Source organism: Choloepus didactylus, chromosome 11 (assembly GCF_015220235.1).
Source record: "Choloepus didactylus isolate mChoDid1 chromosome 11, mChoDid1.pri, whole genome shotgun sequence".
Taxonomy (NCBI): Eukaryota; Metazoa; Chordata; class Mammalia; order Pilosa; family Megalonychidae; genus Choloepus; species Choloepus didactylus.
The window spans coordinates 67,007,209-67,034,031 of record NC_051317.1 but is presented as its reverse complement, the minus strand read 5'-3'; the positions used below and the strand labels follow the sequence as shown (position 1 = coordinate 67,034,031).

The 26,823-nt window shown below is 37.7% G+C and overlaps 1 protein-coding gene across 2 annotated transcripts in view; it reads left to right on the top strand.

Annotated features, from left to right (window-relative positions):
• The first annotated feature begins 238 nt into the window (after positions 1-238).
• Positions 239-26,823, top strand: part of FYB1 (FYN binding protein 1) — a 203,536-nt gene continuing 176,951 nt past the window's right edge. For both annotated transcript variants that reach the window (XM_037798841.1, XM_037798836.1), the window contains exon 1: positions 239-318. In XM_037798841.1, coding sequence (XP_037654769.1) covers positions 316-318 — 3 coding nt within the window. In that variant the 5' untranslated portion in view covers positions 239-315. The remainder of the gene's footprint in view (positions 319-26,823) is intronic.

Sequence of the window (26,823 nt, the reverse complement as noted above, 5' to 3'; positions counted from 1 at the left end):
TAAAACAGGTTAATAATGTACACAGAATTTAATATCTAGGTACTTTTTAAAATTCTGTATCAATCTTCCAAAACTTCACTTATACCTGTACTCATAAAGTATAATCACCAGATAAACCTGGCCAGTTTTACAAATTCTCAGAGAGCTGAGATAACATGCAAACACAGCCTTACATATCAATGTGTGGAAACTGGACAGACCACACAGTTCAAAAAAGGAAGTAGACTCTGCAAAGCTAACTTGCACACTCATGGTCCGAGTTACAGCACCTTCAGGGTCACTGTGTGCCAGGCGTGCCAACTCCTTCTAATAAAAATGGTAAGTAATGGACATGATGACTCTCTTTGGTCTCTTGGTAAATGTGCTGATCTTCTATAACTAGAACAGAGAGGGGAGTGGCTGTTGGACAGCCAGGTCCTCCGAGTCTTTGGAATTCTTGCTTTTCCCATGGTTGTTCTGCATGCTAAGAAAGCTGCTGAGTCTTTATTACATCCATTGAGAAACTGTGGTTTCAGGAGTTCCCTTTTCTGATTCTAGCCTTTAGAACAGAGGAAGAACCATGCCTTACAGAAAGAAAAGCTGTACTCTTTGTCTTTGAGTCTTAAGATACCTGGGTGTCAGAACCAGCAATATAGTCAAATTTCTTATTATGAGCTGCTTTGGCCCAGAAGAGGATCCCCTGATATATGTTGGGCAACATCTCTGATGATGAGTGCCATTTGATAACATGGTGGACTTTACAAAAGGAACTCTTTTGTTTAAAAATGGTATTCTATTATTTTAATTAACACAGTGCAAGCCATCCAAACCTTAGGCACCAGCTGTGTTCCCAAAGTTAACTGGAAGTCATTATGTGGAGCACATTTAAAATACTGATTGCATCCCAGTTGTACCATGAAGACCAGTTAACCCATAATATAGCTGAATGACAACATTGATATTCTGCTCCACAGTTTCCCCTTAGTTCTCCGGGAAAATTGTCTCCAAAAATACATGTGGTGTTCTTATGCTGCTGGAGTCTGGAAGGGAGACAACTTTTTTGTCCCACACTTTCCCTCCACACCCCAACCCCCTGCAGACTGGAGATTTCTTATCCCCTCTCTTTTATGGAGAAGACTATTTCCTTTTGATGAGAAGACAGGCATTGATTGAAACAATGACTCCTACAGGTACTCCAGAGTGGGGAAGTGGGGGTGAGGGTGGGTGCACTGCAGATGTTCGAATGAGGGGCAGAGGGTTTATAGGATGTGTTTGTTGTCTGGAAGCTCTTTGCACCAGGATGGGGAAGGTGGTAGAGTTGCTACTGTGAAGAAGTGAGGGGGAAGGTGGATAGAGTGATGGGGCCAGAGTCGCTGAAGTCATAGGAGAAGGGAATGTCCAGTGGTAGAGAAAATGGTAGCACACGACACTCCCTGTAGCCACACCTGCAGAGGGAGACAGGCACAGGTTGCGGCAGGACTTATAAATCCCCTCTGGTGTTCCCAATCTAGGACTACAGTTCCAGGATTCTTAAAAAACAGTTTGACCCTAACTTCTGATATTTTCTTTAAAAATAAATGATGGCACTATGTTTACAAAGAGCTACTTGGATCTTCTTAGGGGAAACAAGATAATACCAGAGAAAAAGAAAGCTTAATTGGATAGTGTGTATTTCATATAATATATAAGCAATGTTTTTCTTTAAAAATCACTGTTTGCTTTTTCTAAAAGTAAGCCTATTATTTTAAAAACTCCTTAGAAATAAAGAAGCAGAAAACTGGCAGAAATGAAACTAAACATTTTCCATAGTCCTATAACCTAGGGAGACAATCATCGTTTAGTATAAATCCTTCCAGAATTTCATCAATTTAAATAGTTTTTTATAAATATAATTTTCTATAAGTGTTATCATACTTCACAAACCATTTCCTCACCTACTTTTTAAATTTAACATATCTTGAATGATTTCTGAGTTATGTTATATAAATAAAAAAATCATTTTTAGTAAAACCATTTTAAATCATCTTAAATGAAATATTTGAATCATTTTTAATGACTGCATGGTATTCCATAATTTATTTACTAAGTCCTATACTGCTGGAAATTTAGGTTGTTTCTTTTTCTTTTTCTTTCTTTACTGTATAATAAACAAGACTGTCATGACAATCCTTTCATATACCTTATTATATATATGTCTTATGCATACGTCTGCTTATTTTCCACTGACAGAGCTGCTAGAAGTATAACTGGATAAAAAGAAATGCAAATATTTAAGACTTCTATCAGTAGTTACCTATGGGTAAATAACGTATTTTAAGTTTAGTTACTATATAGTGGCATAGTAAATAAATTTCCCAGTTGCAATAATGACATATACCTGCCTATTTTTGTAGCATGTCAGTTATACTTGTAAAGGAAGGATTTTTCCCTTAATTGCTTTCTCCCCCCCTTGTCCCTGATATTCTGCAGTATTTTGCAGAAAGGCATGTAGCATATTAAGGGAAGGAAAAACTCTTTTTACTTTTTCTCTGGAAAAAACAGTTAAAAAGTCCTGCCTCTTATGCCTTTCTGGCTTCTTATGTATCAGCTTTGTTTACTGCTGTGTGTGTGGGTATTTTTTTCATGTCACTTAAGCTCTGAGTTTTGCTAATCAACAACAACAATAATAGTAATGATGATGATGATGATTATAATGAGAACTATCCCATAGGGTTTTTGTTGTGGGGCATAAATAAGGTTGCATCCACACAGCACCTGTTACAGTGAAGGCACCTGCCAGACACCTGACGAATGTTGGTTTCCTTCTCTCCAGCTCCAAATAATTTCCTAAGGAGGCAAGAACTTGCAGCCAACTCAGAAGGGCGATGATAGCGGCAGTTAACATTTGTGAGCCCTGACGTACCCCTTCTTATTAAATCCCCACAACAATCCTTACAAAGAGTTATTAGTATTATCCCTATTTTATAGCTGAGTAATCTGAGTCGTGGAGAGGTTACGTAACTTGCTCATAGTCACACACTAGTAAATATTGGGACTAGAATTTGAGCCCAGTACTATCTGTTCTCAAGGCCTGAATTTTTCTACATTTAACCACAGCTAAGAGAAAAAGGGGATAGAGGAAGACAACACTGCAGTGGCAGAAAAGCCCAGGGCTGGCCTTTAGGAGAGTGAGGGGCCTTTCCTCCAGCTCATGGCCATTGCTGGTAGATTTGGGAATCAGCTGCCATAGCTGCTTCTGCTACCACCACGACTATTTTTCTATTTGAGAATGCTCACTTTATTGAAATACAGGATTAGAGGGCCCATATGGATGGGAGATTGCAGGAGTTTCTAGCCTTACCTAGGGTTCAAAGAGGGGGGTTAAGTGTCTGCTGGTCGCTTACCTGGTACATTACTGCAGTGACTAACCCCCGCCAGGTAGCAACTGGATACTGGAGGCCATGTCACAATCCAAGTGGTTATCAGGACATTCAACTCTTATTGCCCTTTCCCGATAAATTATTGGTGGTGGAACGGTGGAAATTTGTGGGAATGAGGCCCAAAGACTCTTGGGGTTTTGTGACGACGAGCACATAAGTAAGATAAGACAATTGATGTTCTTTAGACATGTAGTGCTGGGCTCATTTTCCTACCCAGCAGGGACCCTTGGGCTCTCAAGCTTTTCAATAAAGGCACAAATTTGGCCTATGTGTTCCCAGATATTCTTTTTTTTCTTTTATAATATGGTTCCACATTTTAGAAGTATCAGTGAGGGAAAGGGCAATAAGATACTATTTTCAAACATTTGCCCCTGTGGAAATTGACTTACTCTGCAACCTTAAGCAAATTATCTCAATTTCACAGTCCTAAACTGGAAATCATACAATGATGCTTATACACTTGACAAGTATTCTGCAAATTGACATTCAGATTTGTAGTTTTCTGAACAAATGCAGAAGCACATGTTGCACAAATGATGCACGAATTTTTGTATGCTCACAATTAGTAAGGAAAAAATCTTTTTTATGAATAAACCTTAGCAGGTTTTAAAAAATGAAGTTAAAAGGATCTTTTTGCCTTGCTCCTTTAGTGCAGCTTTCAATTCACATGTGGGCTACTGACAGAAGAAATGTGCTCAAGCTATGCTATCAACCTTCATTCATTCAACAAAGATTTATTGAGCCCCTACTCCAGGTCCAGACTCTGCTAGGTACAGGAATGCAAGGTGAACAACACACATAGCATCCTGGCTATCTGGAGCTTGCATTTGCTGCAATGGTTCTCAAACTTTGCATGCATTGGAACCTTCTTCAGGGTCAGGGATGAGGCCTGAGACTTTGCATTTCAAGTTCCCAGGTGAGGCTGATGTTGCTGATCCATGGACCTACACTCAGAGAACCACTCTTCTGTGGACGTGATAGATCAAAATGTAATCATAGTAAACAAATAAGTGAAACACTTTGTAATCATCTCTGTAGGAGGAAAATAAGGATCTGAGACAGAAGGTAGAGGGGACATATCCTCTTTACATAGAGGTCTGCTTTCCTTCAGTTAAACGAAAGCAGTGGTCCTCAGCTCTAGCTGCACATTAGAATTACCTGAGCATTACCGTCTCGAGCGCCACCTGAGATCTGAAGGAAGCCCAGGATGGCTCGAGGATAAGCAAGACAAGAGGAGAGTGGGAACAGGTGGATTTTAAGAAATTGGCAGCAGCCATGTAAGAGCTGGGTCTTGACGGCCATGACAAGGGATTTGGATCTTCTTAGCTGTTGAAGTCTCCTAAGCAAGGGAATGAGTCATGTTACCTTATTTACCTTTGGAGGATAGGACTACTTTGAGGACTATTATATCAATCTGAAGTGAAATACATCCTCTCCAGACAGCCTTCTCATGGCTTGGGCTTAAATATTGGATTTTCTACTTCATTCTTCAAAATTGTGGCCCCAAATCTTAATACAGGCAAGTTAGAGAATAAGCATAGGGTTTCTGAGGGCAGCAGGTCCTGGAACCTACAAAGAAATGGGTCGAGATGAAGGTACATTTAGCATCTGCTGTATTGGGGAAATCAGAGTTTCAGAAATTAAGCTAGAAGGATCCCTGCAAGACCTTTAGCTCCAATGACCAAGAAGTGAGGTGATTATCCTTGTCATGTACTGGAGGGGGCCAATCACAAGGGTGAATAATATGCTAATATCCCAAAATAGAAATCCACACTTCTCCCCTCTCCTCCCCTTCAACAAAGGGGCCACCTAACTTTTGCAGCAAGATCTAGCCCAATGTGTTACAAAAATCCTGTGATACATATACAAATGAGTTATAAACCAAGGATACAAGTTACAAATTCTAAGTAGTATCTTTCATGCACATAACACACAAATGATATAGAAGGAAATGGGAGTCACTTCTTAGAGCATATTTTGGAGTAGACTATGTTTGTGGCACCCATGTTCTTGAAGTCAATGGGTGTGGGGCTCCAGTTCTTGATTTGGTAATTTAGATATCACACCCACAATTCTTGGAGGAACATTTCAGCTGCCCTTTCTTTCCCCTCATGTACTTCTCTTTCTAAAATTATTATATTATGACATTTTCAAACACAGAAAATAATGTTACCCACCACCCTGATTTAGCAAATATTACCATTTTGCAATCATTGTAAAATATGACAAAGTTGGGGCCCTCTTTACAGCCCATCCCAGTTCCAGCCCCCTCCCTCCCACAGCAGAGGAACACTTATTCTGAAAGTGGCATCTGTATTTTTGTACTTTTATTTCATCTGCCTGTATCCCTGCATGCTTTGCCCAGTTTCATTCTTCATGATTTCTGCAATTTGCCTTCTCTCACTCTACATTGGTATGTTTTCAAGATATATCCATTTGGACCCATGCAGCTCTGGGTCATTCTATTGATTTGCAATGTATTCATCAATTCTCCAACTTTTACTTTGTTGTCATTATTTTCCATTTCGAACAGTGATCCAGGGAACATTCTTATCCATGGAGGCTATAAACACCTTCAATTTTTTTTTTTACAACATATTGTAGGTTTATGTTTATTCAAAAAGTTACTGTCTCAAGACATAAATACAAATCAGAAAACACTACAATTAGGACAATAGAATGTGGAGGACAACAGGTTAGAGTAATATTTAAAACATTTTTAACTTGTTGAAAACAAAGCTGTAAGAACTGCTTTCATGAATGAGAAAAAAAATCAACTTAGGTTAAAATCATATATAGAGTCCTCTGAGCTGAGTGCCTTCAATTTTACTGAATTTTAGCAAACTGTTTCCATCATTGTAACAATTTACTTCCCACCAACTTTGTATGAGAGCTGTCGCTTCTGTACATCATCCCTAAAACTTGATATTGCCAGACGATGACAAATTTTTGATAATTCATTATCTGACAAATTTTATTTTATTGTTGCTTTAATTTTCCTGATAACTACTGAGCTATATCATGTTTTCATAACTTATTGACATTCAGGTAGCCTCTTCTGTAAATTTTCTCTTCAGGCACTTTGTTCATTTTTCTTGCAGATTATCTTTTCATGTTGATTTATAGGAATTCACTTTATCTCCTTTTTCAGTTACATGCATTGTAAATTTTATTTTCCCAGTCTATAGCTTACATTTTTTACTTTACTTTGGGTGTCTCTTTCTAGACAGAAATTTTAGATGTTTTAAATCTTAATGCTGTAAAATTTTAAAATGGGCATTTTATCATTTCTGCTTTTGATGTCCTGTTAGAGAAATTATTCCTGTGCCAGTTTGAATGTATCATGTCCCTCAAAACACCATGTTCTTTGATGCAATCTTTTGGGGCCAGTCTTATTAGTGTTGATTAGATTTGGGAGTATATTGATTGAGTGTTTCCATGGAGATGTGACTCAATCAACTGTAGACAAAACCTTGATTGGATAATTTCCATGGAGGTGTTACCCCACCCAGTGAGGGTGGGTCTGAATTAAATCACTGGAGCTGTATAAAAAGCTCAGACAGAAGGAGCTCACTGCTTGCTACAGCCACGAGAGACACTTGGAAGAACACACAGAGAGCTGAGAGCAACTGAGAGTGACATTTTGAAGGGGAGCTGCAGTGAAGAGGACAAAACGTCCCAAGAGCAACAGTTTGGAGAATGCCATTTTGAAAGGTAAACTGGGAGCAAGCGGATGCCAGCCACAAGCCTTCTGAGCTAACAGAGATTTTCCGGACACCAATGGCCATCCTTCAGTGAAGGTACCCCCTTACCTTGTACACTTTATGGCTTAAGACTGTAACTTTGTAACCAAATAAACCCCCTTATAAAAGCCAATCCATTTCTGGTATTTTGCATAACAGGCAGCATTAGCAAACCGGACCAATTCCCTACTTGCAAGTATTAAAGCTGTTTTCCTATCTTTTCTTCTAAATGTTTTAAAGGTATGATTTTCATATTTCATATTTATGAAATATCTGGATTTTATTTATAGTGATGTTAGGTTGGCATCTAATATTCTCCCATATGGATAAACCAGTTGTTGCAGAAGCATTTATTTTGGTGTGTTCTTTTCCCCCACCGCTTTGTAATGCCTCCCCTGTCAAATGCTTTTTCCCATACATGAATGTCTCTCCTTCCAGGCTCTTAACTCTGTATGTTCTTGAATTAATATATCTCATAATATTCCATGTTTGTCATTGTATCTTTTTTTTTCCTTTTTTTTATTTATTTACTTATTTATTTTTTTAATCTTCATTTTATTGAGATATATTCACATACCATGCAGTCATACAAAACAAATCATACATTCGATTGTTCACAGTACCATTACATAGTTGTACATTCATCACCCAAATCAATCCCTGACACCTTCATTAGCACACACACAAAAATAACAAGAATAATAATTAAAGTGAAAAAGAGCAATTGAAGTAAAAAAGAACACTGGGTACCTTTGTCTGTTTGTTTCCTTCCCCTATTTTTCTACTCATCCATCCATAAACTAGACAAAGTGGAGTGTGGTCCTTATGGCTTTCCCAATCCCATTGTCACCCCTCATAAGCTACATTTTTATACAACTGTCTTCGAGATTCATGGGTTCTGGGTTGTAGTTTGATAGTTTCAGGTATCCACCACCAGCTACCCCAATTCTTTAGAACCTAAAAAGGGTTGTCTAAATTGTGCATAAGAGTGCCCACCAGAGTGACCTCTCGGCTCCTTTTGGAATCTCTCTGCTACTGAAGCTTATTTCATTTCCTTTCACATCCCCCTTTTGGTCAAGAAGATGTTCTCCGTCCCACGATGCCGGGTCTACATTCCTTCCCGGGAGTCATATTCCACGTTGCCAGGGAGATTCACTCCCCTGGGTTAGACATTTTTTTTGTGTGAGAAAAATAAACCCCTACTAATTTTAGCCATTGTGAGCCTCTTCATTTCAGTACTTGTAGTCCATTCATTTCCCATTGACACATGGCTGTGAACTGCCAGCTGGTGGCCAGGGGTCTTTCACTGAAAGAACATAGCTCCTCCAGCTTCTACCATTTTCACCGCAGGGCTCTAAATCAGCCTCTCAGGCCAGAGAGGGGAACTGAAAGACAAGTGTCATCTTAACCCTTCTATAGCTTTAAATTTTTCTGCTTTATATTCTATCATCGACATGTGGTTAGGCCAGGGAGGGTCAATTTCCTGACCAGAAGTTGATACCTCTTCTCTATCTTTTTTCTTCACTTCCCTTTAGCTTCATATCTATCCTTTCTCTCTTTTCCTCTCTTCCTTGACCAAGTGGTACTGGGTGAATCCTAAAAGTGGGGGAAATGTGTCAGCATCAGTTCATGAGATATTGGGAGAATTAGTCACAGTCCTTCCAGGTCTCTTTTGCCCCCACTCCACACCTATCCGAACCCTATTAAGGCAATGTTTCTCAAACTGTGCTCCCTAAACCACAGTATCAACATCACCTGGGAACTTATTAGAAACTAGAGGGTGCCCACTAAAGGTCTGCTGAAAAAGAAACACCTGTATATTAACAAGTCCTCAGCTGATTGCGACTCATGCTGAACTTTGAGATCTGCTGTACTAAGACTTAGCTAAAGAAACTTTGGATGAATTGTTCTCAATCTGAAAAATACATAGTTGCATATGCCCCACCCCCAGAAATTTGGGATTCAGCTTGCCTGGGTGGGGCTGAAGTACTTTTTTCTTATTTTTAAACTCCCCAAACAATTCTAACATCCAGCCAAAGTTTGTTTTAGTTATTCTCTTACTGTTCAGCCCATTTTGATGATCACTTATGCCAACTTTTACCCAGGGTTTCCAGAATTCTAAGCCAAAATTGGTAAACTTATTGTTGAACAAAGTCTAAATTGAACAAGTTGTAGAGCTGGACTTCCTGGATTTGAATCTCAACTCTGTTCATTATCAGCAATGTGATACTGGGCAATTTACCTTCTTAGTGCCTCAGTTTCCCCATATAAAAAGGGATGACTAGCTATACTTACTTAATAGGGCTGTTGTAAGGATTACATAAAATTACACATGAATGTCTTCAGAATAATGCCTATCACGTGTCAAAAGCTATACAAAAATTTTCTAAAATATTTATTTTGTAAGTAAAACAGGCAAAGAACCCACAAAACCAACTTAAGTCAAAGTAAGTGTTCTGAGAGGGGAGATTTTAAGAAGTATTTAAAGAATAGTTCTAACTCTTTTTTCGAAATCAGATCCTTTTTTGTTTTAAGACCCACTTTTTCTCAAAAAATAAACATTCTTTAAAAATTTGATTCAATAAAAATTAAGCTTTTTAAAAAATTTTTCAGAATTTTATTATATGTCTTTTAAAACAAGCTTGTGGAAGTATAAATCCATTGTTCCAGAATCAGTGGTCTACAGTAAGAGTTGAGCTACAAAAACTGCTAAGTCAACAGTAAATTCAACACTTATATAAGTCCTAGCATAGATGAAAATATGCAGAGTTGAACAAAACGTGCTGAATTTGATCTATGACAGACATTTATTTGAATGAATTCAGGTGAACTCTAGTGAGAAACACTTTAATAGATATTTGGGAGGCTTGATTTACATGAATAGTTTTACTTTGTCAATATATGGACATAGTCCAAAAGAAATGCTAGCAATTTTATTCATTACAACTTTGGAAGAAAAATAGTTGAGTTTATCACAAGAGGGCATTCATCAGATAGAAACTAACTTTGTCACTTACACTCACCAATGCATGATACAGAATTTTAAGGCTGGGTGGAGTTTTCTCACTGGCAGAACGTAGCTACCCCAATACAACAGAGCTGCGACACATACTATTCAAATTAGTCATCTCTAGAGGGTGGAGAATGGGGAGGTTGGGGAGTTTCCAAACTATCTGTTTGTTAATTATCAAACAGACAAAGAAAAGACTGTGAGGGTGGAATTGTTGTAACTTTTGACTTCTAAGCAAAGTCTACCTGTAGCTACTGAGCGTGGTGCCTAGCTTAGATGGTTTCAATTCTCAATAGACACCAAGAGTTAGAAAATAGAAGCAAGCATTGATTGTATTTCACAAGTAGGGCAAAGAGAGAGGTAGTAAGTCCCCAGGAGGTGACCAGAATAACCATTGCTTGATGGTTAATTAGGCATGAAAAAACAGGTATAATTTCTATTCGTCTTGACTATTCTGTATCCCCATTTTTCTCACTGTTCTCCCCTTCTACATGGTAAGTACTTTAATTTAATTTTTAAGCCACACACTCACACAAAAAAAGTGAGCTGCCAACACATTCCTGGGAAATGATGCTAGACCTACCCTTTGATCAAACTGATTACTCTCTTCCGTGGGTTCATTATAGGCAGTTAATCCAGAGGTGGGCGGGTGGGTGGTGCAATATTTCCTTCTTGGGCAAGCAATTTGCAAAAACTAGAAACATATGTTGCATTTGTGATATCTGATCTGTGCTACTGTTTTCATTGTTAAGGTTTGTATTTAACTAATCAGTTATAAATACTGTGTCCATAAGTGCTCATCATTAAAGAAAGGTCCTATTTAACAGCGTACCATTTCAGTTACTGTAATAAATTAGTGCCTTTAAGTAAATAGACCCAGAGGGAAGACAAGGAGAGATACGGGTTAAGATACAGGCTCTGGGGGCCAGCAAGCTTATGTTGGAAGCTTTGCCCTGACTATAAATTCTCAGTTTTCTCAAGTTCTCTGGATACTCTGCGTTTTAGTTTAAAGTTGCTGAAATGCAGTATACCAGAAATGGGTTGGCTTTTACAATGGAGATTTATTAACTTACAAGTTTACAGTTCTGCGGCCATGAAAATGTCCAAATCAAGGCATTAACAGACGGTGCTTTCTCCCTGAAGACCAGCTACTGGCCATCCACAAGGCACATGGAGATGTCTACTGGTCTCTCCTGTGTCTCCTGGGTTTCGTTGCTTCCAGTTTCTAGATTCAGTAGCTTCCTCTCTGTTTCTGTGGTTTCTCTCTGTTTTCTGTGTGTCCTTCTCTCTCAACTTCTCTGGCTTTTCTCTCCCAGCTTCTCTGTGTGCTTCTCTGAATTTTGTTTCTTATGAAAGATCCCAGTAAGAGGATTAAACCCACCTGGGGCAAGCCTCAACTGAAATAACCTAATCAAAGGGTCCCATCCACAATAGGTTCATACCCACGGGAAGGGATTAGCTTTAAGAACGTGATCTTTTTTGGGGTCCACAAAACCTCCAAACCATCACATCTGCTTTTCCTTATATTGCTTTCTCACTCTGAGGCAGGGTCAGTCTCTATTATCTGGCCCACTTGATTACCTTACATGAGCCACTTTTTATGTTACCTTCCTTGTTCCCAGAAACTTTGGAGTTGGTGATGCCAGATCAGGTAATTTTCCCCTCTGGTTTTCATGTTCTTTGACTTGAATATATTACACAGTTCTGGACTTACAGAAAGAACCAGGGTAAGATTTAGTAAACTTTACCTTTTGGATAGGGAGCTGATTTAGGACACATTTAGATTATCAGCAGTGTCAAGGTATGGGAAATGAGGTTAGTTTAAAATGTATGTGTGGCAGCCCAGGGGTTGGAACCCTCCAATCTCCCTTACAGAAAAGGGTGGAACCTTGAGCACGCAGCTGCCACGTGACCAGAGCGCAGACATTGAAGTCATTGAGCCTAATCACTGTTGGTAATCAACTTCCATGAGACTCAACTGAGACTTCTTTGTAACCAAGTCTTGCAAGGTTCTGCTGAGCCATATAAAGCACTCCTCTTCCTCTTGTTTGCGCAGATCATTGACTTCCATTTCCCAACCGGCCACCATTGGGAAAAATCCTCCTGTAAGTAAGTCCCGAATTAAAACTCATGCATAACTTTTGCCTGGCATGTTCTTTGATCTTGGGGCTGAGTTGGGCTGGAGCCAGGTGGGAAGTTCTGAGCTACTCTTGAGCATGTGTGTACAGAGGAAATTGGGGAGTAGTTAGAATTTAGTATCAAATAGGGTATTGATGTCTGCTACTATTATGGTTCAAATTGTGTCCCCCTGAAAGATATGTTCAAGTCCTAATCCCACATTTTGTAAACGTGATCCTACTTAGAAACGTTATTATTTAAGGATGAGGCGAAACTGTATTAGGGTAGGTCCTAATCCAATATGAGTGGTGTCCCTATAAACAGAGGAGATTTGGACACAACCAGTAGGAGACAGAGGGAGAGATAGACAGCCATGTGATGGAGGCAGAGCTTGAGTAATGCCACAGAACATCATGGATTGCCTGCAAGCCACCACCAGAACCCTGCAGACTTCAGTAGTGACTGCTGTCACCTTGATTCAAACTGCTAGCCTCCATAACTATGAGACAATACATTTCAGTTGTTTAAAGTCACCCAGTTTGTAGTACTTACTTACAGCAGCTGTAGAAAACTGACGTCCACTTTCTTAGAAATGCATTTTTAAAAAAAGATTAATGGATAAATGGATAAGAATGTGATAAAGGAAAGGTTTAAAATTTTTCATACTAACACATGGGGGAAATGAAGTTTCAAATAGACTGGGCAAATTGAGCTTGGAATTTTAGTATAATATTCCATTTTTGATATTTTTTTAACTATGGCAACTATACAGCCTACATCCACTAAATGAAATATCATCAATAAATCTTTCCCCCCAAATGTAAAAGGCTTTATTGTTTTCTTGTAAAAATTCAGTGAATTATGATGGTGAATTTTTCAAAACCACAGGTAAATGGCAAAGAAAGTAAAAAATCCGACCATCTGAAGAAAACCAATATTAACACTTTGGTGTATATATTTTTTGGATGTAACACTAGAAAGGGTATAAGACCTGTTTATATCTCTCATAGCTCTGTCCTATGTCAGAGCAGGTTTATCACTTCTTTTAATACTTTTCTCCAACTTTATGCCTTCATGAAACCTCCCACTTTTCTTTTTATTCAGTTTTATTGACATATATTCACATACCATACAGTCATCCATGGTGTACAATCAACTGTTCACAGTACCATCATATAATTGTGCATTCATCATCCCAATCTATTTTTTGAACATTTTCCTTATACCAGAAAGAATCAGAATAAGAAAAAAATAAAAATAAAAAAGAACACTCAAATCATCCCCCCACGCCATCCTATTTTTCATTTAGTTTTTGTCCCCATTTTTCTACTCATCTGTTCATGCACTGGATAAAGGGAGTGTGAGCCGTAAGGTTTCACAATCACACAGGCATATCTTGTAAGCTATATAGTTATATGATTATCTTCAAGAATCAAGGCTATTAGGTTGTAGTTCAATAGTTTCAGGTATATCCTTCTAGCTATTCTAATACACTAAAAACTAAAAAGGGATATCTATATAACACATAAGAATCCCCTCCAGAATGACCTCTCAACTCCATTTTAAATCTCTCAGCCACTGAAACTTTATTTTGTTCCATTTCGCACCCCCCTTTTGGTCAAGATTTTCTCAATCACATAATGCCAGTCCAGGCTCATCACCAGCAGTCATATCCCACATTGCCAGGGAGATTTACACCCCTTGGGAGTCATGTCCCACATAGTGGGGAAAACCTCCCACTTTTGATTTTGTTCTACTTTAATCCCTCTTGACTTAGCATGTCCTGCCTTCAACATTTCTCTGTACTGCCTTCAGCATTTCTCTTGCCAATACCTTGAAATTCCCATAAAGCACCTTTAATATTCAAATGTATTTTCTCCCCAATTATCATTTTGCATCCCACCAGGCTATATTGCAGACCCAAAGCTGCCAATTTATATTTGCTATCACTCATAATTTTACAGAATCCAAATCTATTAAGGCAAACCTTGCTTCTAATTTAGTAATAGAGTTTTTTTTTCAGAAAATCTTCACTCAGGATAGAGATGAGGATATCTGTGTCAATCCATTTATGTCACATTATGGGAAACACTGTGATCATAATTATAACACTCAGAATTCTTATTTCAGAAAATATGAAACAATACAAGCTGAGGCTGTTTTCCCTTAGATTTTATCATTGTCATTTCACAAAGTTTCATGATGAGTGATAGGTGTAGTCTCTGAAGATCATGGAACATTCTGGAATCCCCAGAGTGTGGTGCAATGTTTATGGACTCTTTTTCTCATGAGAATAATCCTAGATTTTGGCTCTTTAAAAAGTGAAAAGAAGCATCCTCACTCATATTTGAGGAGTGTATGTTTAATACATCTACTTCAAGAAGATTCCATGACTTCCTTTTCCCACTCTGCATGTTTTATACATGGTTTCCTGATTTTGTAGAAATATCTTATTTATTCTTCTTACCAAAGTCATTCCAGGGAATTCAAAGAATAGCTTAATTGGTTAGATAATCTGGTGGTAAACAGTATACTCTTCCTTAGGAAGAGGAAAGTGGTCTGCTCCTATCTTCCTCCTTCAAGTACAGCACTGTAGTAAGCTATATCAAGGTTCAATTCACTTTTTTAAATTTTTTTATTGAAATTGTTCACATACCATACAATTATCCAAAGATGCAAAGTGTACAATCAATTACCCATGGTACCATCATACAGCTGTACATCCATCACCACAGTTAATGTTTTTTTTTTCAATTTTTAGAACATTTTCATTACTACAGAAAAGAAATCAAGACACACAAAAAAAGGAAACTCAAATCCTCCCATAACCCTAACCACACCCCCTCCATTATTGATTCACAGTATTGGTATAGTACATTTGTAACTGTTGATGAAAGAACGTTAAAATACTACTAACTGTGGTATATACTTTGCAATAGGTATATAATTTTTCCTATATGCCCCTTTAGTATTGACTTCTAGTAATAATGTCATACATTTGTTCTAGTTCATGAGAGAGATTCTAATATTTGTATAGTTAATCACAGACATTGTCCACCACAAGATTCACTGTTTTGTACATTCCCGTCTTTTAACTTCCAACTTTCCTTCTGGTGACATACATGATCCTGAGCTTCCCCTTTCCACTATATTCACACACCATTCAGCACTGTTAGTTATTCTCCCAATGTGGGACCATCACCTCTGCCCATTTCCAAATGTTTAAGTTCACCCTAAACATTCTGCTCATAATAAGCAACCACTCCCCATTCAAAAAGAAAGACAGAGAGAGAAAAAGAAAAAAGACACCTAGGAATCAACAAAAGGAAAGAAAGCATTAAACTAAAGTAGAATAAAGAGTCAGACAACATCCCCAAGAATCCCACACCCTTTCCCTATGTCCCCCCCATAAGCATTTAGCTTTGGTATATTGCGTATGCTATATTAAAGGAAGTATAATGCAATGTTTTTGTTAACTATAGTCTCTAGTTTGCATTGATTGTATTTTACCCCCAATCCCACCCCATTTTTAACACCTTGCAATGTTGACATTCATTTGTTCTACCTCATGTAAAAACGTATTTGTACCTTTCATCACAATTGTTGAGCACTCTAGGTTTCACTGAGTTATACAGTCCCAGTCTTTATCTTTCCTCTTTCCTTCTGGTGTCCCACATGCTCCTAACCTTCGTCTTTCAGCCATACTCACAGTCATCTTTGTTCAGTGTACTTACATTGCTGTGCTACTATCTCCCAAAATTGTGTTCCAAACTTCTCACTCCTGACTTTTCCTTTCTGTCTGTAGTGCTCCCTTTAGTGTTTCCTGTAGAGCAGGTATCTTGTTCACAAGCTCTCTCATTGTCTGTTTGTCAGAGAATGTTTTAAGCTCTCCCTCATATTTGAAGGATAATTTTGCTGGATATAGGATTCTTAGTCAGTGATTTTTCTCTTTAAGTATCTTAAATATGTCACACCACTTGATTTTTCTCTTTAAGTATCTTAAATATGTCACACCACTTCCTTCTTGCCTCCATGGTTTCAGTTGAAAAATCTGCACATAGTCTTATCAAGCTTTCTTTGTATGTGATGGATCACTTTTCTCTTACTGCTTTCAGGATCCTCTTTTTATCTGTGATGTTCGATAATCTGATTATTAAGTGTGTTGGCATAGGCCTATTTGGATCTATTCTGTTTGGGGTATGCTGTGTTTCTTGAATCCATAATTTTTTGTCTTTCATAAGAGATGGGAAATTTTCATTGATTATTTCCTCTATTATTGCTTCTGTCCCTTTTCCCTTCTCTTCTCCTTCTGGAACACCCATGACACATACATTCCTGCATTGCATTTTCTCCTTAAGTTCCCAGAGACATTGCTTGTATTTTTCCATTCTTCTCCTTATGTGTTCTTTTTGTGTAGGCTTTCAGGTGCCTTGTTCTCTAGTTCCTTAGTGTTTTCCTCTGCCTCTTGAAATCTGCTGTTGTATGTCTCCACTGTGTCCTTCATTTCATGTGTTGTCCCTTTTATTTTCATAGATTCTTTCAGATGTTTTTTTGAACTTTCAATTTCTACCTTATGTATGCCCAGTGTTTTCATTATACACTTCATCTCTTTTGCCATATCTTCCCTAAACTTTCTGAATTGATCCAGCACTAGTTGTTTCAATTCCTGTATCTCAGTTGAAGTGTAGGTTTGTTCCTTTGACTGGATCATAACTTTGCCCCTCCTAGTGTAGGTTGTAGTTTTCTGTTGTCTAGGCATCTGGTCTCCTTGGTTTCCCCAGTCAGGTTTTCCTAGACCAGAATGGGCTCAGGTCTTGGAAGGAGGCAATAGTTTCAGGTCTCCCTGAGCGTGTGTCTTAGAAGGTTGGTACACTCTGTGAAGCCTCAAGTCACTGTGCTTTTCTGCCCAGCAGATGGAGCCTGTCAGCCTGTCACTCCTGACTGGTGTAAGGAGGTGTGGTCCATGGCTGTTTTCCCCCAGGTTCTGGGGTCTGGTTCTGAATGGAAGGCAGGTAGTAGAGATTGGTAGTAGAGATATCTTTCCTCTTGGGGAAAATATACCCCCTGGGGAGAGGTCATTTGCATTTGAATAGTCTCTGACTCTGCTGTCTCCATCCTTGTCTGGGTCTGAGTGCTGGGAATTGAAAATGGCTGAGGCTTTCTCCACTGGGCCAAAAAATGGACAGAAAGCCCCTCTTCAGGGTCAGTCTGCGGCCCCCCTCAGTTTCAACCATCGGCCAGAGACAGCACCTGGTCCTCTGGGCTTCCCCTCCCTCCCAGAGAGGTCCTCCAGCTCTCCAAGGCCAGTCATCACCAAAAGCCTCTGTCTGCTTGAGGCTTCATAGCTTGTACTGAGCAGTCCCTGTTTGCTAATTAAAACCCCAGTTGGAGCTCAGCTGAGCTATATTTGCTTGCTCAGAGAGTGCTGCTTTCTAGCCCAGTGAGGCTTTGCAGTTCAGGCCATGGGGGGAGGGGGCTCCCAGCTCAGATCCACAGTTTTTACTTACAGATTTTATGCTGCAGTCTTGGGCATTCCTCCCAGTCTAGGCTGGTGTACAATGAGTGGACAGTCACGTTTGTCCCCCTGCAGTTATTCTGGATTATTTACTCTTTGTTCCTGGTTGTTTATTAGTTGTTGCAGGGGAACTGACTAGCTTCCACTCCTCTCTATGCCACCATCTTCTTCTGTCTCCTCAATTCAGTTTTAAAACTGTATTTGTGGCAGGGTGAATTCTGTTCCCCACAAAGACATGTTCAAGGCCTAATATCTTGGGTCCTGTGGGTGGGAACTCATTTGTAAATAGAATCTTTGAAGTTGTTATTTAGATGAGGCCAAATTGAATCAGGATGGGCCTTAAACCAATAAGGCTGAAATCTTCATGAGCAGAGGACATTTGGACTCAGTCAGTTAAAAACCAGAGAAGGAGAGAGAGGTCACCATGTGATGGAGGTGGAGATGCATCTCCAAGCCAAGGAAGCCCAAGGATTGCTAGCAAGGCAGCCCTGGGCCATCACAGGTGCCACAAGAAATCATGGCCTGGCAATACTGTGATGTCGAACTTCTAACCTCCAAGACCATGAGGCAATAAATCCCTGTGTTTAAGCCAACCAGATTGTGGTATTTGTCACAGCAGCCCTGGCAAATTAAGATGGTATTTTAGGAAATAAGTAATAATTGTAACAATAACAATAGCTAGCATTTTACTAGGTGCTTCCTGGATGTCAGACATTGTCCCAATTACTTTAAAATATCAACTCATATAACAGCACTAGGAGTTATATTACTTTTATCTCATTTCATGGATCTGGAAACCAAGGGAAAGAAAGTTGAGTAACTAGCAACCAGCTACTAAGTAGCAAAACCAAGATTCAAACCCAGACTGTCTGGCTCCAGAGTCTATGCCTAAATCATTCCATTCTGTTGACTAGCTTGGGTAAAAAGAACTGGCAACACACGTTGCATAGTCTAGAGGTAGGATATAAAGGGAAATTGCAGTTTCATAACTTAATATGAGCCTGCCTGTATCCTGCCATGTGGGTGTTACTAAAATAATAACAGATTAGTTGACTGTACTAAACTGATACTACAGAGCCCGTCTCTTAAGACAAAAAAAAAAAAAAAAAATAGGGATGAATTTATCCTAGTTCATTTCTGTTTCCTTGCCTGTTCTCTTTTGTGTAACAGATTTTTTTCTTATTACATATGTCATCCGAAATATATTAAAGAAAATTTTTAAAGAAAATTTAAACCACAGCCATTTCCCTTTTATCATGTGATCATTTAATATTATCTGCAAGTATATATATTTACATAATTATCATAGCATTTGTTTCACTTAAGTTTAATTCATTAACATTCTTCCAAATTGTTCCAAGCTGTTCATAACCCTTTTGAAGATTTTAACAACTTCTGTGAAGATATCATAATTTCCTGATTTTTCCTGCTACCAGGATTTTTCCAATTACAAATATTTCATTAAATATTTTTGTTCATACTGAGTTTTTTTTTTTTTTTTTTCCACTTTGGGTCATTTCCTTAGAATAAAGTCCTATGGTTATCTAAGAAATTAAACTTTATTATTCTCTATAAAAACATTGACAGAATGGGGTTTTATAATTTTTTCAAGTTGATTACTTAGTAGATAAGACAATATTAAAGAACTGTTTTAATCAAGTTCCTTTAAACACTGTTGAACTGAACACTTTCAGTTATGTTAGGTTACTGTTTGAATTTCCTCTCAAAGGATGTATGTGAAGGGGCTTATGTGTTGATATCGAAGTGGTAATTTCATATGTAAATGCTTCATTTAGTATACATTAAAATTTGGTACCATTTGTGCAAATATCTTACACATTTTGTTTATGTTTTTATTTTATTGCTATTGTTTTTGTTGCATAGCAGGTTTTCCTTTCTAATATGAATTGGTCTCCTGTATTGTAAGTTTTTAAAATTATCAATACTTTTTTGATAAATACTATAGTCTGCTCTTCTGATTTCCTTCTAACTCTACAATCTATCTGAAATTTATTCTGATTTATGGGAGGAATTAAGTATGAAGCTAAACTAAATGTTCTTTCTATTTAGCAATCCCTGTTCCATGTTTCTGTTATACTTATATTAACGCCCTTTTCAGTCATCTATATTTTATATTTGTATCATTATTATACCTTTTCAGTTATTATTTTAATTGAATATGTTTTAATATCTAAAGGGCCCGTCTCTCCCTCATCCCTACCATCAGAGGTCTCTTTTTTCACAATAATTATTGATGTCCTTACCCATGTATTTTTCTAAATAATTTAATAATAATTTTATTAAGTTGTTTTAAAAAGTCAGTTGTGATTCTAATTGTTTCAAAAAATGGGCCAATATCCATTGTCTAACTTTCTATTTTTCGGTGTTGCTTTGTACAGGCTTCAATATACTTTTCACACTTTGCATTTTAGAGGTTTTTCTGCCTACTCAAGTAGCAGCATCCTCAGGATGACTTTTCAGGTCAGGGGCACGATCTGGCCAAAGAGTAGGAAACATCTGACCAGCCCATCCGGAGAATAAAGCCAGTTTAACTGCAGTTCCATTTACAACTGTGTTCCTGCCTAACCTAGTGAGCTAACTGGTCGCTGGGAGGAAGGAGAGCTTCATTTTGTTTTTGTCATTATTGTTGTCATTCCATTTCACTTTTCCCTTAATGAAGATTATACAAATAAAATCAATTTAAATTGTTCAGAAATGTATGTTCCTCAGAATTTCATGCTCTAAATTAAATAATTCCCCCAAGAACAAATACTAATTCTTCTCTCAGGAAACACCCTTGAAAACTGTGAGCATGTTTTGTCAGTTTTTCCACATTTTAAATAAATCACCCAAACATCAAGTGAGATACATTCATCCAGAAGTGTGACATAGTTTCCTAATATAAACATCTTCAAAGGTGGCTGTAAATCATCATTTGAAACTCCTCCATTGAAGTGATGACTAATCCTTTGGCCATTAAATTGTGAAATGGAACACTCACAAATCACATGATTTTATTTTAAAGCTTTTATTACTTAATCTCTTCATTAAGATGGCTTTAGGATAAAACAGTTGGAGTGTGTCAAGAGTTATGATTATGTAAAACTGTAAGTTCCCTTGTCTTAAAGAAGCCACTATTTTGGTTTTCAATTACCCTAAAATCAGAAAATTCTATATGATTTTAAAAGGTTATCTAGACATGTCCCAACACTCACACCCAAGAAGTTTGCGCAGAAATCACCCCAGAGGTACAGACAGAATCTCACTTTTCCTCCTGTCCCCAAATTGAGTGACTGCTGTACCATTTAATTTACAAGGTGAGAACAAATGAACCCCAGTCATCTCCTTCCTTTTAAGTCATCCTAACATTTCCCAAAAAGAAAACAAAAACATAAAAAGCCATAGATACAACCCTACTTAATAATATTCAAAAAAGGAGTTTCCAGTGGTGATTTTGTTTTTATTTTGTTTTACTAAATTTATTCTGAATAACATTCCAAAATGACCTCCTATTTGCCAAACCTAATAGAATCTTTTCAGTTTTCTCAATGGCATTTGAAAACTCTTCTCTTGATTTCTGCAATACCATTCTTTCCTGGTTCTCCTCCACAACCCTCTAACAATTGCTCTCCAATCCCCTTTGTACCCACCCCTTTCGTTCTGGTAATACTCTGAGCATATCTTTAGTCCTCCTCTTACTCTGCCTGCCCTCCTTCAGTTCCTCTGTCATTCTCAAGTCCTCTGATGGTGATTCACACATTTGGCACCTCAAATGCACCTGACCCAAACTGAAGGCATTTTTTTTCCCAAAATCTGTTCTTCCTGGGTTCTATACCTTAATGAGTACGGATACCATATACCCAGTCACCTAAGCTTTATAGCTCTATATCATTTTATATTTCTCTATTGCCACCAACTTCCTACTGCCCAACTCATACACACATATTCATTCCCTTCTCTCCAACACATTCTATTGACTACATTCAGAATTCGGGCCCTCATCCTTTTTGACCTGCTCTAGTCTCCTTAAATATATCCTGATCCTGCCACTGGAATGGTCTTTCTAAAAAACACATCTAATTATGTAGTTTTCTGGCTTCAAACCCTTCCAGTGATTCCTAATGGCCTAGTGCAGGGATCAGCACATGATGGTCCACGGGCAGATCTGGCCCATTGCCAGTTTTAACGGATAAAATGTTATTGGAACATGGTCACACTCATTTAATTATGTATTGCCTATGGGCACTTTCAGGCTGCAACAGCAGAGTCAAGAAGTCGCAGCAGAGACCATGTGACTTCAAAAGCCAAACATATTTACTATCTGGCCCTTTACAGAAAATGTTTGCAGATGCCTGGACTGGTGGATAAAGTCTGAACTCCATGACATGGCATATAGGACCTTCCATTCTTTGGTCACAACATTTATCTCCAGGCTTCGCTCATGCCACATGCCCTCTTAAATCTTATACTTAAGTGTTCTTAGCTGCTCGCAATTTCCCAGCACAGTCCAAAAGAAATTTCTGCTGTTTGAGATGTGCTGTGTCTGCACTACGCAATGCAGTGGCTATTAGCCACATGTGGCTATTGAACAATTAAAATGTGGCTAGGGCAACTGAGGAACTGAATTTTGAATTTTATTTAATTTTAATCAACATGAATTTAAACTTAAATAGCCACAAATCTCCAGTGGCTAAAGCATTGGCCCATGCTGTGCTAGACTGTGCCACATGACTCTGTCTTTGTTCATTCTAAGGGGACTATTTAAAATATTAAGATTCTACTATCTATCTGGGAAATACTCACATTTCAACAGTTAACTTAAGTTCACCTTTCTTAAAGAGGCTTTTCTAACTCTCCAGTTTTGGTCTCCTCCCAAAACAATTGGGTAACTCCCTTTGTGTCTCAGCGTACTCTTATATTACCAGAAAATCATTAAAAAAAATTTTTTTTACACTGATCTATCTCCTCCAACCGGAATAGCAACCTCTGAATTCAGAACCTTGTCTCATTTGTCTCTGCCTAAAAAAAGCCCCTTACTCATGGTCTGATTTGTGCCAGAAGCTTAATTAATATTGGTCAAATAGATTCATTAATGTCACATTTAAACTGCTTTATTCAACATACAAATCCCTTTCCTTCATTTTTTGTTCTTTGACAGATGAAGAATGGCTGCTCACACAAGCACTAAAATATTCACCCTGGCAGTACCATCCCTCCATACTCCTCTCATTTGATGCTGACTTCTCTCTAGGAACAATAACTGATTACAATCCCCTAGGCAACCTGATTTTGTTCCAGTGTTTTAAAGTTCACTTTTATAACAGCATCATTGAGACTAGGAATCAAAGTGTCACATTCCTTGAGAAGTAGTATGAGAATCCATGCCCCTTTCACTGACCTATTTGTTTGACCTCTGTGAAATTTGTTAATTCTGCCTTGTTCTGAGATTACATAGTTACTTGTCCCTTATGAGGACACAGAAAATGCAGCTATCTTGCTTTGTATTTAGTCATAGATAATTTTGATGTTACCTAGACTAAGGAAAAACAAAAAACTCCACAGGAATGGCCATGTGGCTCTAACAACAGCAAGTAACAGTCCTTAGAGACTGTAACACCCTTTGAAGAAGAAGCCAAAAATTTTTATTTGTTTAGCTCTTCATTCGAAATAATATCAGATTTACAAAAAAGTTGCAAAAATAGTAAAAAGAATTCCCATATACTCCTCATCCAGATTCACCAAATGTTAGTATCTTATATAAACACAACACAATTATCAAGAATAGGAAATAAATATTGATATAAGACTAATATCTAATCTTAAAACCTTATTCACATTTTTCCAATTTTCCCACTAATGTCCATTTTTTTCAGATCCAGGGCAGCAGGGTACATCTAGGAACACAAATTGCATTTAATAGTAGGGCCTTCTTAGACTTCTTTAATCTACAACAATTCCCCAGTCTTTTTTTTTTTTTTTTCCAGTTAACTTTTTTATTTTTGGAGAAGTTGTAGGTTTACAAAAAAGCATGCAGAAATACAGAATTCCCATACACAGTCCCCACACATACATGGTTTTCCTTACTATTAAAACTTTGCATTACTGTGAGAACTTTTTTACAATTGATGAAAGAATATTATTATAATTTTACTACTAACTATAGCCCATCAGTTACCTTAGTGTTCATTCTTTGTTTTGTATAGTTTAATATTGTTGTTTTTAAAAATTTTTTTCTATTAACATATCTACAACCTAAAACTTCCTCTTTTAATCACATTCAAATATATAATTCAGTGACGTTAAGTACATTGACAATATTGTGCTAGCATCAACACCATCCACTACCAAAACTTTTCCATCACCTCAAACAGAGACTCTATACCAATCAAACATTAACTCCCCCAATCCCTATCACCACCCCAGCCTATGGTAGCCTGTGTTCAATTTTTGGACTCTATGAATTTGTTATTCTAATTATTTCATATCAGGGAAATCATACAATATTTGTCCTTTTGTATCTGGCTTATTTCACTGTATATGATGTCTTCAAGGTTAATCCATGTTGTTGCATGCATCAGAACTTCATTCCTTTTTACGGCTAAATAACATCCCATTGTATGTATATAGCACATACGTTGAAAGACACTTGATTTGCTTCCATCTTTTGGCAATTGGGAACATCAGCATGTAAATATCTCTTTGAGTCTCTGCTTTCGATTCTTTGGGTAATTCTATACTTAATTTTCTAAGGAAACACCAAAATGTCTTCCACAGTGGCCACACCATTTTACATTCCCACCAACAGTGAACGGGGTATTCTATTTCTCCATATTCTAAACAAAACTTATTTTCTGTTTTTTAATGCTAGCTAGTTAGTGGGTGTGAAATGGTATATTATTGTGGTTTGATTTGCATTTCCCTGATGGATAACAATGTTGAGCATATTTTCATGTACTTATTGGCCATTTGTATATTTTCTCTGAAGAAATGGAGAAATGTTTATTTAAGGTTTTGTCCATGTTTTTAATTGAGTTGCCTTTTTGTTGTTTTGTGGGATTTCTTTATATGTTCTGGATATTAAACCCTTATCAGATATATGTTTTCCAAGTATTTTCTTTCATTCTGCAGGATGTTGCTTAACTTTCTTGATGAAGTCTTCTAATGCACTAAAGTTTTTAATTTTGATGAAGTCCCATTTATATATTTTTGCTTATGTTGCTTATACTTTTTATATAAGGTCTGAGAAACTATTGGCAACACAAGTTATTGAAGATTTTTCCCTATATTTTCTCCTAGGAGTTCTATAAATTTGGTTCTTATATTCAGCACTTAGATCCATTTTGAGTTAATTTTTGTACATGGTGTGAGGTAGAGGCCTACCTTCATTCTTTCGCAAATGGAGAGCTAGTTTTCCCAGCACCATTTAGTAAAGAGACTGTTCTTTCCAAATTGAGTGACTTTTGCACTTTGACAAAAATCATTTGGCCCTAAATGTGAGGGTTGCTTACTGAGCTCTCAATTTGATTTCATTGATCTGTATGTTTGTCTTTGTGCCAATACCATGCTGCTGTTTTAATTACTGTGGCTTTGTAGTAAGCATTAAGATTGTGAAGTATGAGTCCTCCAAATTCATTCTTCTTTTTTAAGGCTGCTTTGTCTGTTTGGAGCCCCTTACCTTTGCATATTTGATGATTGGCTTTTCCATTTCTGCAAAGAAGACTGTTGGAATTTTGGTTGGGATTGCCTTGAGTCTGTAAATCATTTTGGATATAATTGACATCTTAACAATATTGAGTCTTCCAGTCCATGAACACGGAATGTCCTTCCATTTATTTAGGTCTTAGTTCTATTAGCAACATTCTGTAGTTTTCTGTGTACAAATTCTTCACATACTTGGTTAAATTTATTCCTAGAAATTTGATTCTTTTTGTTTCCATTGCAAACAGAATTTTTTTCTTGATTTCTTCTTCAGATTGTTCATTACTAGTATAAATAAGCATAATTTATTTTTCACTTGTACCCCTACATGTTGCTGTATTTCTTATTAGCTTTGTATCTTTGTTGTGGATTTTTTCAGGATTTTCTATATATGGGAACATGTCATCTGCAAATAGCATAATTTTTCTTCTTCTTTTCCAATTTGGATGCTGTTTCTGTTTGCTAAGGTGCCTGAATGCAATATACCAGAAATGGGTTGGCTTTTACAATGGGGATTTATTAGCTTACAAACTTACAGTTCTAAAGCTGTGAAGATGTCCAAATTAAGGCATCAACAGGATGATACCTTCTCTGAAGAAAGGCCATCAGTATCTGGGACACCTCTGTCACATGGGAAGGCACATGGCCAGCGTCTGCTGGTCCTTCTCTTCCAGGTTACATTGCTTCTGGCTTCAATGGCTTCCTCTCTGAACTTTTGTGGGTGCTCTCTTAGCTTCTCCAGGAATTTCTTCTTAGCTCTTATCCTCTCATAAAGGACTCCAGTGAAAGGATTAAGACCCACCTTGAATAGGCTGGGTCACATCTCAGTTGAAATAACTGAATGAAAAGGTCCCACCCACAACAGAGCTGCACTCACAGGAATGTATTAAAAGAACATGGCTTTTTTGGGGGGGTATATAACAGCTCTAAACCACCTCAGATGCTTTTTCCCCCTTTTTCTTACTTAGCTCTAGCTAAAACTTTCAGTACAATGTTGAATAACAGTGGTAACAGTGGGCATTCTTGACTTGCTCCTGATCTTAGAGGGAAAGCTTTCAGTCCTTCACCATTGAGTGTGATGCTAGCTGTGGGTTATTCATAGATCCCCCTTATCATGTTGAGACAGCTTCCTTCTCTTCCTAGTTTTCTAACTTTTTATCAAGAATGGGTGTTGGAGATTGTTAAATGCCTTTTCTGTGTCAATTGAGATGATCATGTGTTTCCTTTCTTCCTTCATTCCATTAATATGGTGTATTACAATAACTGATATTCTTATGCTGAACCACCCTCGCACACTTGGGGTAAATCCCTCTTGATCATGGTGTATAATTCTTTTAATGT